Source organism: Pygoscelis adeliae, unplaced genomic scaffold, assembly GCF_000699105.1.
Source record: "Pygoscelis adeliae isolate BGI_AS28 unplaced genomic scaffold, ASM69910v1 Scaffold359, whole genome shotgun sequence".
Taxonomy (NCBI): domain Eukaryota; kingdom Metazoa; phylum Chordata; class Aves; order Sphenisciformes; family Spheniscidae; genus Pygoscelis; species Pygoscelis adeliae.
The window spans coordinates 1376307-1390889 of record NW_008825553.1 but is presented as its reverse complement, the minus strand read 5'-3'; the positions used below and the strand labels follow the sequence as shown (position 1 = coordinate 1390889).

The 14583-nt window shown below is 41.6% G+C and overlaps 2 protein-coding genes across 3 annotated transcripts; both read left to right on the top strand.

The window, feature by feature from the left end:
- Positions 1-215: 215 nt before the first annotated feature.
- LOC103923743 (zinc finger and BTB domain-containing protein 8A-like) lies at positions 216-3066 on the top strand. 2 transcript variants are annotated; one of them, XM_009332165.1, is made up of 3 exons: positions 216-1065; positions 1635-1804; positions 2213-3066. In XM_009332165.1, exons 1-3 carry the CDS (start codon positions 216-218, stop codon positions 2543-2545), a joined length of 1353 nt encoding a protein of 450 aa, XP_009330440.1. In that variant the 3' UTR covers positions 2546-3066. The 2 variants fall into 2 exon arrangements, with proteins under 2 accessions (XP_009330440.1, XP_009330439.1); XM_009332164.1 differs by having other exon boundaries at positions 216-1155.
- Positions 3067-11466: 8400 nt separating this feature from the next.
- Positions 11467-14477, top strand: LOC103923742 (zinc finger and BTB domain-containing protein 8A-like). The gene is made up of 3 exons (XM_009332163.1): positions 11467-12424; positions 13378-13547; positions 13808-14477. Exons 1-3 carry the CDS (start codon positions 11467-11469, stop codon positions 14135-14137), a joined length of 1458 nt encoding a protein of 485 aa, XP_009330438.1. The 3' UTR covers positions 14138-14477.
- The last annotated feature ends 106 nt before the right edge of the window (positions 14478-14583 follow it).

Sequence of the window (14583 nt, the reverse complement as noted above, 5' to 3'; positions counted from 1 at the left end):
TGTACTGGCTTATTTGGCTTTTTCATCACTCTCCTCTTCTTGGAAAAAAGAATGCGTGGTTGTGCGTACTGTAATTTAAATATATTTATAGATTGAAGTAAAGATATCTGTAAAATTGGGTCTGACATCTTTGGCTGGGTTGCACGACGCTGAAGTCAAGAGCCTAATTATTCTCTTTATTTTTTAGAGCGACGCTTCATTTCATCTTTTCTGGAATGGAGATTTCTTCTCACCAGTTTCACCTCTTGCAGCAACTGAATGAGCAGCGCAGGCAAGACTTGTTCTGTGACTGCAACATCCTGGTTGAGGGAAAGGTCTTTAAAGCACATCGCAATGTGCTGTTTGCCAGCAGCGGCTATTTCAAAATGCTCCTTTCGCAGGGCTCGAAGGAGACGAGTCAGCCGACGACGGCTACTTTCCAGGCATTTTCTCCTGACACATTTACAGTCATTCTAGATTTTGTGTATTCGGGCAAACTGTCTCTCACCGGTCAGAATGTCATCGAAGTCATGTCGGCTGCCAGCTATCTGCAGATGACCGATGTTATCAGTGTGTGTAAAACGTTCATTAAGTCGTCGCTGGACATCAGTGAGAAGGAGAAGGATCGCTACTTCAGTCTGTCAGACAAAGATGTAAATTCAAATGGCGTGGACCGATCCTGCTTGTACAGCGCTGGCTGGAGGGCAGAAAGCAGCCCCCCGCATTCGCACTTAAGTCCAGATCAAGGGACGTGTATGATGGGTGGAAACGCTTGGAGCAATTTCAGCTACTATCCGACTTCTCAAAGAAATGCCCAGCAACAGCTGTCCAAACACGAGCAAAGGCAGGATTCCATGAAGAAATCCCGGCACCTGGGACTGCAGCAACCTTCTGACATTCCTCACTATAAATCGAGCAAACTGGAGGACAGGGCTGCCGAGCCCGCTGGCCGTATTGCTCAGTCCGAGGAGCAAGTTCCCATTGAAACAGAAGTTGAATCTCCTCACGTGGGATACCAGTACGGCCAAGGGTCTGACGTGATTCCGAGGAGCTTGGCTGTGTCGCAGCAGGAGCATGAATCACCCCGTTCTTCTAGTAAATCGAAGTCTTCAAAAGCAGACGAGCAGTACGCGAGCATGCCCTCGATTCTGGGAGTCATGGGAAGCTGGGCTGAAGGTAAGAGTTGGTTTTAATGCTGTAGGGGCACGGCCATCTGTGAATCGTCTGTTCTGTCCGTGAGAAAACGTGCTTTACTGAACGAGTGTACAATTGCCAAAAATACATCTGTATTGTCCAGAAATGTAAGTTTGGGAAGTTTAACTCTTATTTTTTAATAATTGTGAATGATTGAAGTACCTGGTTTATTAAAACTAGCCTTTCAAAATACATCATCTTTAGTGTCTCTACAGCTTCATCTTGCAAATTTAAGCCGTGATCTTTTGGGATGTTTTTAAGCTCATTTTAATACAGCTAATGGTCCGCTCCTTTTCCTTTGTTGCGCCTCTGTGTAATTTACAGGAAAACACAAAATCTTCATAGTATTTTTTTAATAAAAGCGATTTTCTATTCTGCCTATGGAATGCCTTTGCCTAGAGCATTAAATGACTAGACATGTTATGACTTTATTTTTTTTTAATCGCGTTCTTTTCTAACAGATGATCTGCCCAGGATGAGGTTCAAGTGCCCATTCTGCACTCATGTGGTGAAAAGAAAAGCAGACCTAAAGCGTCACCTTCGCTGTCATACGGGAGAGCGCCCTTACCCTTGTGAGGCATGTGGGAAAAGATTTAGCAGGCTAGATCACCTAAGTAGCCATTTTCGAACAGTATGTATTTTTAGTAACTGCATGATTTGTTTAATGTGTAAATCTGTCTCAGCATAATTACACTCGTACTGTGTTTACCTGGTTGATACATTGACTCCCGTAAAAGAAGAGGTAATAGAAATTTAATCTGGTTTTGTTGAAGTTGATTCGAAGCATAATTTGTATGAAAGGGGATGAATTTCTTTGTTAATTGATGGCTCGCAAAGGCACTGCTCTGTGCAAGTCCTGTAATAGAGCTTAAGTGGGCAATTCCAGCGCCCGTGACGGTGTAATTTTTAACGTTTGATGACTGTCTCTCAAAACGAGTAAACGCTACCATTTGATGCTACTCCAGCCCTACTTTTTGTCATTTTAAAAAACACTTATTTGTGGATACCATATCAAATTAATTCATTTCGATTTTCCCAGATTCATCAGGCTTGTAAGCCTATCTGCAGAAAGTGTAAACGCCACGTGACTGAGCTAACAGGACAAGTGGTCCAAGAGGGGACAAGACGTTACAGACTCTGTAATGAGTGTTTGGCTGAAGCTGGCATAGACAGCATTCGCATTGACTTGGAGGCTGAGGCGCCCCTTGAATTTCCACAAGATGGGGATAAGGATTCCAGGTGGCACTATGGGGAAGACAACAGATCTGATGTGGAGATCGTGGAGGACGGGTCAACCGACTTGGTCATTCAGCAAGTTGATGACAGTGAGGATGAAGCAGACGAAAAGGAAGTAAAACCAAATATTAGGTAGTTGCAAGACAAGAATTAGGAATTCCATGTAAGAGGGAGAATGTACTGTCTCGACCATAAGCCCTCCACCAGCCTGTTGTTACCGTACAGAGACATACTGGTTTCTTTTGAACAGGTCCAGACTTGCATGTATTTATGGACGTGCCATTGAGTCCATTCTGAGTTTTGTTATCAGAATACCCATACTTTTGCTTCATTAGAAAGAATCCATCCTTAAATGAAATAATGGATGAACAAGGAAACTGAAGTACTACATGGATAACTTTTTATAGTAGATAATGGGTCACTTCTCAAAACTTCTTTCAGGGGAGTGAAGTCTAAATACTTTAAAAAAAAAAAAAAGTCACACAGCACTGTAAACAGCCCACTTTTTAAATTTGTAGAGATGTGGGGTTTATATGCAGTATCATCTGGTGATAAACAAAGTATAAATACCCCACACACCAGAATATAAAGAAAACCTCTCTTCAGTATTCAGAAATGAAGATAATCTTCCATGAAATTTCATGAAGTCTTCATATTATGATAAGGAAAAAAAAAGGTAGCTAATTAAGAAAAAGCATGTAACAATGTTTTAGCACATTCATCTGGAAAAGCACTTTCTTGTAAAAATTATTAGAATAAGAATCTTTAGCAGATCATTCATTCAAGACCTATTTCTTTACAAGAAAATAAACACATGAATGCTAGTCCTAGTCAACACATCAGAGATAAAATGATTACAAATATGGATCATTAATTGATGCCAGTAGATGTTTCATTCATTCTGAAAATTGGGACCTCAGACTGGGGTATGTTTTAATAAGCACTAGTAAATTACTTCTTTTTTTTTTTTTTTTTTTAAACCTCTCAAAAGTGCCAGCCTGATGTGACTGGTAGCCCTGCATCCTCAGCATTGCCAGTGGCAGTGTCAGCTTCTCCATGCCAACGTGAAGGAAGCAATCCTTACCAAGGTTACTTTAGCTGTTGGTTTCTCTCTTTGTCCCCCGTTTTATTTGCCAGTAACAGTGGCAGAACAATTTGTACAGTATATATACTACGTCATTAGAAATGGAACCGATGAGATTTTCCATCTGAAACCATTGACTACTCTTGTTTGTATTGACCTATACACAATTTAAACTGAGTTTTAAGATGGAGTCATTATCAATTTCTATATTCCCAAAGTCATTCGGTCACCAAGAGAACATACTTTAACCTTTTTCAGTCTCTACTATATGCCCATGAGAACAAGATGTACTGGAAGTTCTAGGCATCGTATTTGTGTAACTTTACCTACCATTAGCCTACAAGAGATGAGATGACTAATGGTGAAGAAAGTTTACTTCTCTAGCAAAATAAGCCACTTTGTTTTGTTGCTTAGTGAGTTTATCTTAACCAGCGCTGTAAACAGGAGAGGAGCAGAAGTATGCTCCTGGGGTGCTTTCACTCTGCATTTTCTTGGACAGACCCCAGTATTGATACAGTCCTTATCCTGTGACCATGGAACTCAATGGGTATAGGCTTAGCAAACTTTGTTTTTTTTTTTTCTTTTTTACAACTTTGTAAGCATGTTTGGCTGAAACCCGGGATTAATTACAGAACAATCCCATATATATATATACTATGTAATCTCTTTCCCAGGGACAGCTAAGAAGTCACTATTTTATTTTTATTTGTGTAAAAACTGTATAACCTTATTAGTATCATCATTACCAGAGAGCGCAGCATTTTCATTCCAGGCTGCAGACGGCCAGCCTACAGGTCTCTTAAATGAGAGCTTGAGCGCTTCCTACTAAGTTCACAGTGTAGGCATTAAGCACCCTACCCCTCAAACGTGCAGGGCTGTCACGAAGCAGCCTGCTTGTATGTTCTAAGGAGATGAGAAGTGGTATTTTATTGCTCCTACAAAAATTATCGTCCGTTGGCTCAGACTTGGGGAGGGGGACAGAAGGGGGGAACTTACAAAACTTTCTGATGACCCATATGAAAACATCTTTTCCAAACAAGACTTACACTTGCCTCGATTTTATGTTACACTTTGGTCAGCAGTCCACAAAATGGACTCGATGTGAAAACAGCTGGTTAATTTCTTGGAGCTTATTACTCCTAAAATGCGTATTATTAAATGGCTAAGAAATATTCCTGAGCAACCTTAACTAAATCAAATATAGAACAAAGAAATATATAAAAGACTATGGAATGACTTCGATCAAATTTAATAGATTTTTCCGTTTCCCTTTACATTAAACAGTATGCGCAATAAATTCTAGGTATCAGTGCCTGCTGTCCCAGAATACAAAGGGGCTGGGATTAGTCTGTGTGTGTGTGTTCGGGGATGGATTAAGGGGAGGGGAAAATAAAGTGTTACTCTAGGCCTGAAATCTTAACTGCCAACTCTAAAGGTGAGACTATTAAGTGTTTCTGTATACTTGGGGGCGTTTTTAGAAGCAAAGGGATTTTTGGATCAATACTCAATCTAATGAGATACTGTAAATCTAAGAATACTGAGGACCAGATGCTTCAGAAAAAGATGTGAAGTGGCTATAATGGGCAAATGGAACAATCTATCCATATGAAGACATTTACTTTTTAAATATAGGCAGATTAATTGTTTTGCCTGGCAAACGAGGGTTTTTACTGTTTTTATGTGTTATTGTTATTCTCAGTAGCATAACTAGATATCTGTAGTCATTTTTAAAGTATCTTATTAAGCTTGGAGTTTTAGCTCAAGACTGTGATTCCCACAGGTCAATTATGTTTTGTATTTTAAAAAGGTTACCATTTTTACATTTGTTGCCTTAATTTCAGTTGTTGTTCCCTTATTTTTGTATTGCAAGACAAGATAAATGTTAAGTGCCTTATATTTTCTACGTCCTTCATTTTACATAGCCAGTCATATACTTTGCTCGTTTTTCTCTAAATGAAAGTAATCCTATTTGTTTTCTTTTCATCTCCTTGCATTGCCTTTGATGACTGTCTTCTTCATGCTCCTGTTAGGGTCACATACCACTCATTAGCAGAAGTAACTTTTTCGTTATTTTCAAGTTCTTTTCACCTCTGTGCCCGGTAAAATCACGGAGCAGATCCTCCTGGAAACTGTGCTGAGACACATGGAAAATAGGGAGGTGATTGGTGACGGCCAACATGGCTTCACTAAGGGCAAATCGTGCCTGACAAATCTGGTGGCCTTCTACGACGGGGTTACAGCGTTGGTGCGTAAGGGAAGAGTAACTGATGTCATCTACCTGGACTTGTGCAAAGCATTTGACGCTGTCCCACACGACATCCTTGTCTCTAAATTGGAGAGACGTGGATTTGACGGATGGACCACTTGGATAAGGAATTGGCTGGATGGTCACACTCAAAGAGTTGTGGTCAACGGCTCGATGTCCAAGTGGAACCAGTGATGAGTGGCGTTCCTTGAGCGTCAGTGGTGGGACCAGCGCTGTTGAACATCTTTGTCGGCGACATGGACAGTGGGATTGAGTGCACCCTCAGCAGGTTTGCCGATGACACCAAGCTGTATGGTGAGGTCAACACGCTGGAGGGAAGGGATGCCACCTAGATGGACCTTGACAGGCTTGAGAGGTGGGTCAGTGCGAACCTCATGAAGTTCAGCAAAGCCAGGTGCAAGGCCCTGCACATGGACAATCCCAAGCACAAATACAGGCTGGACAGAGAATGGATTGAGAGCAGCCCAAAGGAGAAGGACTTGGTGGTGTTGGTTGGTGAGAAGCTCAACATGACCCAGCAATGTGCGCTTGCAGCCCAGAAAGCCAACTGTATCCTGGGCTGCATCAAAAGAAGGGTGGCCAGCAGCTTCAGGGAGGTGGTTCTGCCCCTCTGCTCTGGTGAGACCCCACCTGGAGTACTGCATTCAGCTCTGGGCCCCCAACATAAGGACGTGGATCTGTTGGAGCGAGTCCAGAAGAGGGCCACGAAGACGATCAGAGGGCTGGAGCACCTCTCCTATGAGGACAGGCTGAGAGACTTGGGGTTATTCAGCCTGGAGAAGAGAAAGCTCTGGGGAGACCTTACAGCAGCGTTCCAGTACCTGAAGGGAGGCTACCAGAAAGCTGGAGAGCGACTTTTTACAAGGGCCTGTACTGATAGGACAAGGGGTAATGGCTTTCAACTGAAAGAGGGGAGATTTAGACTAGGTATGAGGAAGAAATTCTTCACTATGAGGGTGGTGAGACACTGGCACAGGTTGCCTAGAGAAGTTGTGGATGCCCCATCCCTGGAAGCGTTCAAGGCCAGGTTGGACGGGGCTTTGAGCAACCTGGTCTAGTGGAAGGTGTCCCTGCCCACGGCAGGGGGGTTGGAACTAGATGATCTTTAAGGTCCCTTCCAACCCAAACTGTTCTATGATTCTATGAAAGCAAAGACCATATAGGGTTGTTCCCACAGAATTTAATTTACCTGACAATAACTGATTTGAATGTGTTGCTTTTCGAATTTTGCCAAGTCACAAGTAGGAGACCTGATTTTACCTTTAAATGCTAGAGACAGCTGTATAGAACTGTACTGAATACTGCTAATATTGATCCATTCAGATTGTTTCTGTCCTGCCTCTGTACATCCAAATCACAGTCTGAGAGGATTAAATTGTAGTGCAGCATTGGAACGGGCTGTTCAGAAAGCAGCCTCAGAGATGGTTGTCCTTAAAAAAAAATGTTCAGGACTTGGCCAGACAAAGCCATGGCTGATCTGATCTTGGTGCTGGCCTTCTTCCTGTGGGAGGTGGGACTAGCGACATTCACAGCTCCCCTATGACCAACAGTTCTATGATTCCTCTCAAATTGGTTTTTGCTTTTTTAAATTTTTTTTTTCTCCTTGTACTTCTTTCATCTTCTTCATGTTGCTTTGAATGCTCTTAAATACTACTTAATGCATGTTTTGATTATTCACTGGTTTTCAATACATCATTCTCTTGTCATTTGCTTTTCCATTCCCTGTTTCATCCCTTCACCATTGGAAGGATGTCCACTTCAAGAGACATTCCCCTTGTATACCTCTACTTTCTGTGCAATCCTAGTGTCTTTGTCCTTTTCTCTCCTCGGTCTGTCCTTTGTCACTGAAAGCCTGCCTCTTTTTGCTTGGCTTGTGGTTATTGTAGTGTTCATAAAACCACAGTCAAGAGCGAAGATGTAGATTCACCATCCTCTGTTTAGCGTCTCACCTTTAACTATCCTTATTTTCTGACAACTGTCGTGCCATCCTTTCAAAGGCTGAAACACTGAATTAAAAAACGCTTCTCTTCCCCCCTTTTCAGGTATTTCTTACAGAATTCTACCTACCACATCAACCTATGACTTGTGTGATACTCAGTTTAGTTTTTCTCCTTCACATCATATCCCATTTTTTTGTTTTCCATTAAATTATCTAAACTTCTGTATTTACTATCCCAAAAAATGACACTTGTCCTTATCTTAAAGGTTCAACTGTTGTTTTTTTTCCCCAAATCAATTAAAAAAAAAAAGCAGACCCCAGAAAACAACCTCAGAATGAATCTCCCTTTCCAACCTTTTAGTATATATTCTATTCCAGTTCTGAAGAACTGAGATGAAAAAAAATACAAAAATATTGATTTAATGTGAACTTTGAAAATATCTGTAAGCTCACAGGAGGACTGACACTGACTGCTGCATGTATCATCCTTCCTCTACTCCTGGCTCTTCAGAAGAAATACTCCATCCTCCAGGATTTTGGGATCCTTCCCAATTTTTCAATGATAACTTAGGGAAAAAAAAAATCTCTGTTGGATATAAAATTATGGAATATACTACATTTCTTCCCTGAAGCATCTGGTCACTGTCAGAGGTTATCCCATTACCCAGCCATGCCAATGTCTACCTTTCTTATATTTTGGTCTCTTAGTCTGCAGAAATACTTGGCTTTGAACTTCAGATAGCCTACACAGGGGCTAATAGCGCTATCTTCAGCCCCATTTATTATTTAAACAGACCTTGATTTAGCTGAAAAAATGCCTGACCTACCATCTGGCTACAGCCCAGTCAATGACTGTGCCTGGATCCCAGGACACCCCCCCCCCGACAGTCATTAGCATCTATCAGCTATCAACAACGCTGCATAGCTGAATGGCTAAAACCTTAACTGCTGAGGGCTAGCAGAGTCGAGATTTGCGTTAAGTGAGGATTACAGCTAAACTAAACTTGTTTAGGTGAATTTATCCTAAAAAAAGGCTTTTTAAAAATTATATTCTAATCGAAGCCTTGAGGCTAAAGATAGCAGCAGTCAGACTGGAATAAAGCGCATATGTTTAGGGTTTATTTAATGAGTTTACAAATTCATAAGGAACTACTTCAGTGGACTGCTGAGGCCAGCATCTGTGATCTGGTCAAGCTGGCACTGGGGACTTCTAACCATTTGCAAGGTAGAGAAATGTAAATTATAATCCAAAAGGAGTCCAAATAGTTAATTCTGTATTCCTTTTATTGTTTCTACATGAGTAAGTACAGCAGAATTGTAAGAGTAGTTCAGTATTCCAGTACAGGCATTCCAACACTTGCTTCTTGATTTTTCTGGAACATCTCAGGAAAGTCAGAAGTCAATTAGAAGGTTATTAGTTGGAAGGCAACATGTATGACAATGAAATAGAAGAAAATTTCTCTTAATTCTGGCCAAAAGGTTGAGTTTTGAAGAAAAGATCTTATAATCATCCAGTCCTTGCCTCCAGACTTTCAGTCTACTTTTCCCGCTAGGTATAAATCTGTACCAACAGTCTGTATGTCTGTTGAGTGACAGGTATAATTTGATAAGCTACTAAGAAAAGCTTATAATACCATTTAGTTAAGAAATATTTTCTATACAACTTAAAAAACCTCCCATATTGGAGTTAGCATAGCCTTTCATCACGTTTAACTCTTGAAATGCAGAGAGGCGTCTTATTTGGAGCATCAAGAATTTCAAACACAGTAGCAACACAGAACAAAAAAATTTGTAAGGAAAAACTGGGAGGAGTGGAAGGAAAAGGACTTCTTTATCTTGGATTAGCTGTTGTACTAAATTAAACACTAACGAAGCTCTCTGCCACACTCCAACCTGATACTTTTTACTGTGAAAACGGGAACTGTTCTTTTAGCGTGTTCCAACTGAGCCTGCTTTGAGGAGGGGGCTGTACCAGATGACCTGCAGAGGTTCCTTCTCAAAATTATTCAGTGATCTCGAGGAACATGATTGAAAGCATCTCACCTTCTAACAGGCACAAGATTGAAAGTGTCTTGTCTTCTAACAGCCATCCTGATTTTTTTTCCACACAGAAAGGAAAAAAAGGACAATCTGTAGTATTGCACTCCCACTTGCAGTACTTTGGTTTAGGATTATCATCTCCATTGTTTGCATACAAAACTTTCCCGTTACAAAAACGCTGCTATATTGAGTAATGCAATATATCCTACGCCACAGAACTACAGCTATTTCCCATTCAGGTGGCGCCTTCCTTCCACATACAAAGATACCCAGACTGGCCTTTAACAATAGCAACGCATTGTCTGCGGTAAGGTAGTGGGCCTCCCGGGCAGCATGTGGGTGTGGGAAGAGGCGAGCAGCCCCGGCTGCAGGGCGATCAGGCAGAGGAAGCCGCTGGGCTGCGCCTGCAGTCGGTGCGTTGCCCCTTTAATTGTGTCCCCAGCCCTCGGGCGTCTCTGTCCAACGCCCACGTCAGCAAATACCTTTTGTTTCTCTCACGTTCGGGCTTCCAGGGCTCGGGGCTGCGGGACCACGCTGTCTGCTTCAACTGCAAGATACTGAACTTGGTGTAGAAACCATTGGCCTTGTTATGCAGAAGGTTAGACTAGACGGTCCTAAGGGCTTTAGCGGCTAGGAAATACACTCAGAAACACAGTCAAGTGTAAAACAATTTGCACAAATACTGGTAATGCACACTATTTATGAATTCACTTTTGTTGAGAATATCAAGCACTTAAAATTAGCTTTCTGTGGGTGCACCAGTCATACTGGAATATACAATGTATACAACAGAATGTGTACAAGTGGAAGAAAGCATGGCTTCAAGTGCAACCAAAGCAAAATTCCCATAAAATGTGAACCCTGTGTTTGTACATTTTTGTTAGGTTTTTTTTTTTTTAATCAGATCTTTTTAATAGTCTGAAAATGAAGAACTGTATTCCAGTAAAAATAACATAGTGACCAGCTACAGCTAGAGAACAAAAGGGTAGCAGCTCCCCAAAGTCACACCACTTAACCCTGCATTGACCAAGACCGAGCTGCTGAGACTCTCAAGGCACTGCAGTCAGGATTTCTTCTGATACACCTATATGTTTTCATCATTTAATTTGTTTAAGCCACACTAAACCTGAGCATAATTAAAGTTCTGGCAGACAGTCTTAGCCCCCTGCAAAGAGGGATCAGAGAGAATAAAGAGAAAAACTCCACTCTGCTCTCACCAGCCATTGCCAGAAAGAAACTTCAGCCCCCACTGATGGAGCTTTCTCTTGGAGCGCCGGTCACCCAGACCAGGCAGCAAGAAAACAGTGCAGCAGTTTCCACAGCTCATGCCTTGTTGGTTTGCATAAAAATTTATGCAAGAAATTCTATGCAAAGAGCTAGAATCCATGGCAGCTTCTCATTCCTAGGAATCACATATTTGAATGCTGGATGCCCTGTGTCATCCTAGTCGACGTAATGTTAATTCTTTTCGGATATGCAGTAATCCTGCTGAGGCATCTTTTCATCTCTTCTAGAGCTGCGAAGTTCCTTCTCTCATGTTGTTACGCGGGGTAGGGGCTGCAGGGAGTTTGGAGAGATACTGGGAATGTGATAACACGCGCAATGTTCATGTTTTTAAGAATAGAGCTCACCTGTTTAAAACAGGATTCAGCAACATTGGTCTAGATTGTCACGCTTATACTTGTTTTTTCACTTTAGAGCAAGCCTTGCTGTTACTCCCTGACTGGAATGGAGATTTCTTCCCACCAGTTTCACCTCCTCGAGCAGCTAAACGAGCAACGGAAGCAAGACTTGTTCTGTGACTGCAACATCCTGGTTGAGGGAAAGGTCTTTAAAGCACATCGCAATGTGCTGTTTGCCAGCAGCGGCTATTTCAAAATGCTCCTTTCGCAGGGCTCGAAGGAGACGAGTCAGCCGACGACGGCTACTTTTGAGGTCTTCTCTCCAGAGACATTTATGGTTATCCTGGACTTCGTGTACTCGGGCATATTGTCTTTAACCGGTCAAAACGTGATCGAAGTAATGTCAGCTGCTAGCTATCTGCAGATGACAGATATTCTTAATGTCTGTAAGACCTTCATTAAGTCCTCGCTGGATATTAATGAAAAGGAAAAGGATCATTACCTCAGCCTTTCGGCCAAAAGCGCAAACGGTGAACCTGCCCATCCGTCCCTTTATCGGTCAAGAAGGAAAGCAAAGAGCAACCCCAGGCGTTCCTATTCGGTCCCGGATGAAAAGACTAATACGGTGAATGAAAATTCCTGGGGTGGTTACAGCAGCTATCTGTCCTCACAGGTGATTCTTCAGCGGGCAGAAACACAGCTATCGAAAAAAGGCAGAAAACAGGGCTCAACGAGAAAGCGCCGAAAGCACCTCGGACTGTCACAGACCCGTGATTTTGTGCAGTGTAAATCGAACAAAGCTGAGCGGGCCAGCGGAGGTTGCAGTGCGTCAGATTCCAGCCACATCTCTCGGGTTGGAGAGGAGGTTGAATTTGATGCCGAGAATGACGTTGATCGCGATGGTTACGGATATAATCACGAATCAGGAGTGATACCGAAGAGGTGGTCTATTGCTCAGCTAGAACAAGAACTTTCAAGAACTCCTGAGTTCATGGAATTAAAAGCAGAGGAACTGTACACCTCGATGCCCACAATTTTAGGTGTAATGAGTAGTTGGAACGAAGGTAAAAAATGCATATGGTTTTGCAAAGTTTGTCTTTATTTGGAAGAATTCAGATGGTCTTTTGGAGAGAATTTGTGTGGCTGCATGAAAATCAAAATGATGCCTAGAGTTGCAGATTATTTTCTTGATCTACTCGGTTATAGTGCCTAACAGAATGAGAGACTTTGAAGCCAGAACAGGGCATGAGAATTAGGATCGGAGAGCTTGACTCGGGTATTCTGTAAATTTAAAACAACGCATACCAGATTATTTGGACCCAAGTGGAATTTAATGAAGCCTCAAGAGCTGTAATTGACTTGGGGACCCGAAGGACTGAATTTCTCTTGTAAGGCCCCCAGTACCTGGCAGTAACAGAGGCATTCAACCGAAATCCAGCCTAAGTCCTTCACGAGAGAAGGTCCTGTCACTGGCGGGATGCTGCATGTCCCTTAAGGTCCAAACCCAGCCCAAACTTCGCGAGTGTTTGGCCACACCACATAAAGCATCCAAGCTCTTGACGGACTGACGGCATGTGCCTCAGATGGTGGAATAAAGTTGACAGGTGTATTCTTACGTGCATTCCTTTGGAAAGTAATGTACCTACACTTTATTGTAACTGCATCAAGACGTTGGGCGTCCTAGTGTATTACACAGAGATTATAAATGTCAATTATAAATGAATTGTTAGCTGACGGAAAAGGCAGATATGATGACTGTATGTTATAGCTAGGTATTTATGATCATCTGTATGTCTAAAAAATAGCCTGAGTAAGAAAGAATACACTGTCAAATGCCCGTTTAACACATTGAATAAGAAATACTGGGTTTGGGGGATTATATTTTGGGATTTTTCCTATGTAGTGACAGACCAGAGGAAAAATGAACTGCTCCTTATTTAAGCTGAAAAATAATCAAACGACTAGATAAAAAAAGACTCCTGATATTTGACATTTTACCTGTATTTCTCTGTAACAGATGACCTACCTCGGATGCGATTCAAATGCCCCTTCTGTACGCACACAGTGAAACGACGCGCAGACCTGAAGCGACATCTTCGGTGTCACACAGGGGAGCGACCGTACCCGTGCGAAGCGTGTGGGAAAAGGTTCACCCGACTAGAGCATTTACGTAACCACTTCCAAACGGTACGCCATTTCAGTCGGAGATTCAGCCTGGAAAAAACCCACAAGGTGTCACTGGTACCAGCTGTCCAGTCATTTCCAGAACTAATACCAGAAAAGCTTCCTAGCTGCACATCAACTTTAATTATTCCTCATTTAAATTGGCAAATTAGATTTTTAATTTCATTTTTTAGAATGATTCAGTGAATTTTCTTTTTCTAAAAAAAAAAAAAAAAATCTGCTTTTGATGAACACTGACATTTCCAAATTTTAAATCTCTTTAGATACATCAAGCTGGCAAACTGATCTGCAGAAAATGCAAGCGTCACGTAACCGACCTAACAGGATGTGTTGTTCAGCAAGGAACAAGACGCTACAGACTGTGCCATAAGTGTCTAGCGGAAGCTAATTTTGACAGCATCCCTGACGATTTAGATGCAGAACATTCTCCTGTCTCCTGCACGGGAAACAAACGTTCCAAATGGGCTTTGGAGGAGGAACAGAAATCGGATGAAGAGACAATGGAGGAGGAACCGTATAATTTGGTTGTCCGACATGTTAATGATGATATTCCAGATGAGGTAGACGAAAAGGTGAAACCAAATCTTAGGTAGATAGATTTGTGTATTTGTTACTGTTGTATTCTTGATTAAATTACTTGTGTCCTACCAACTAATGCTGGTTTATTACTTTCATTAAAATTAAATATTGCTAAAACTCTATTACGAGAAGCAAAATACGGGCTACGAACAAGTTGTTTTGTACTTAGAGACATGCAACAGTGTAACTACTTCTAAATATCATCCAGAAAGTACTTATTATCTGGAAACTATTCAGAAGAATTGGTTTATATTTCGTCAAAGACTTGCTCAGAGCTCCTGTTCATAATGAAAGTGTGAACCATTTTACAGTTCTACAAAGATTCTATACTATATAGATTTTTAAAAAACAAATATTGATGATTTGCTTTGAAAAAGTCTTACTAAAGTAAGCAGCTAAGAAATGTAAAACACATTTTTGTTGACACTGTAATTAACATGTATATACACCTCAGAAACTT

Excerpts from the sequence above, each read along its gene's own strand:
- LOC103923743 (XM_009332164.1), top strand. The coding sequence starts at position 216 with ATGGAGATTTCTTCTCACCAGTTTCACCTCTTGCAGCAACTGAATGAG. Across the intron at positions 1,156-1,634 it reads CATGGGAAGCTGGGCTGAAG|ATGATCTGCCCAGGATGAGG; the intron begins GTAAGAGTTGGT and ends CTTTTCTAACAG. Across the intron at positions 1,805-2,212 it reads TAAGTAGCCATTTTCGAACA|ATTCATCAGGCTTGTAAGCC; the intron begins GTATGTATTTTT and ends CGATTTTCCCAG.
- LOC103923742 (XM_009332163.1), top strand. The coding sequence starts at position 11,467 with ATGGAGATTTCTTCCCACCAGTTTCACCTCCTCGAGCAGCTAAACGAG. Across the intron at positions 12,425-13,377 it reads AATGAGTAGTTGGAACGAAG|ATGACCTACCTCGGATGCGA; the intron begins GTAAAAAATGCA and ends TCTCTGTAACAG. Across the intron at positions 13,548-13,807 it reads TACGTAACCACTTCCAAACG|ATACATCAAGCTGGCAAACT; the intron begins GTACGCCATTTC and ends AAATCTCTTTAG.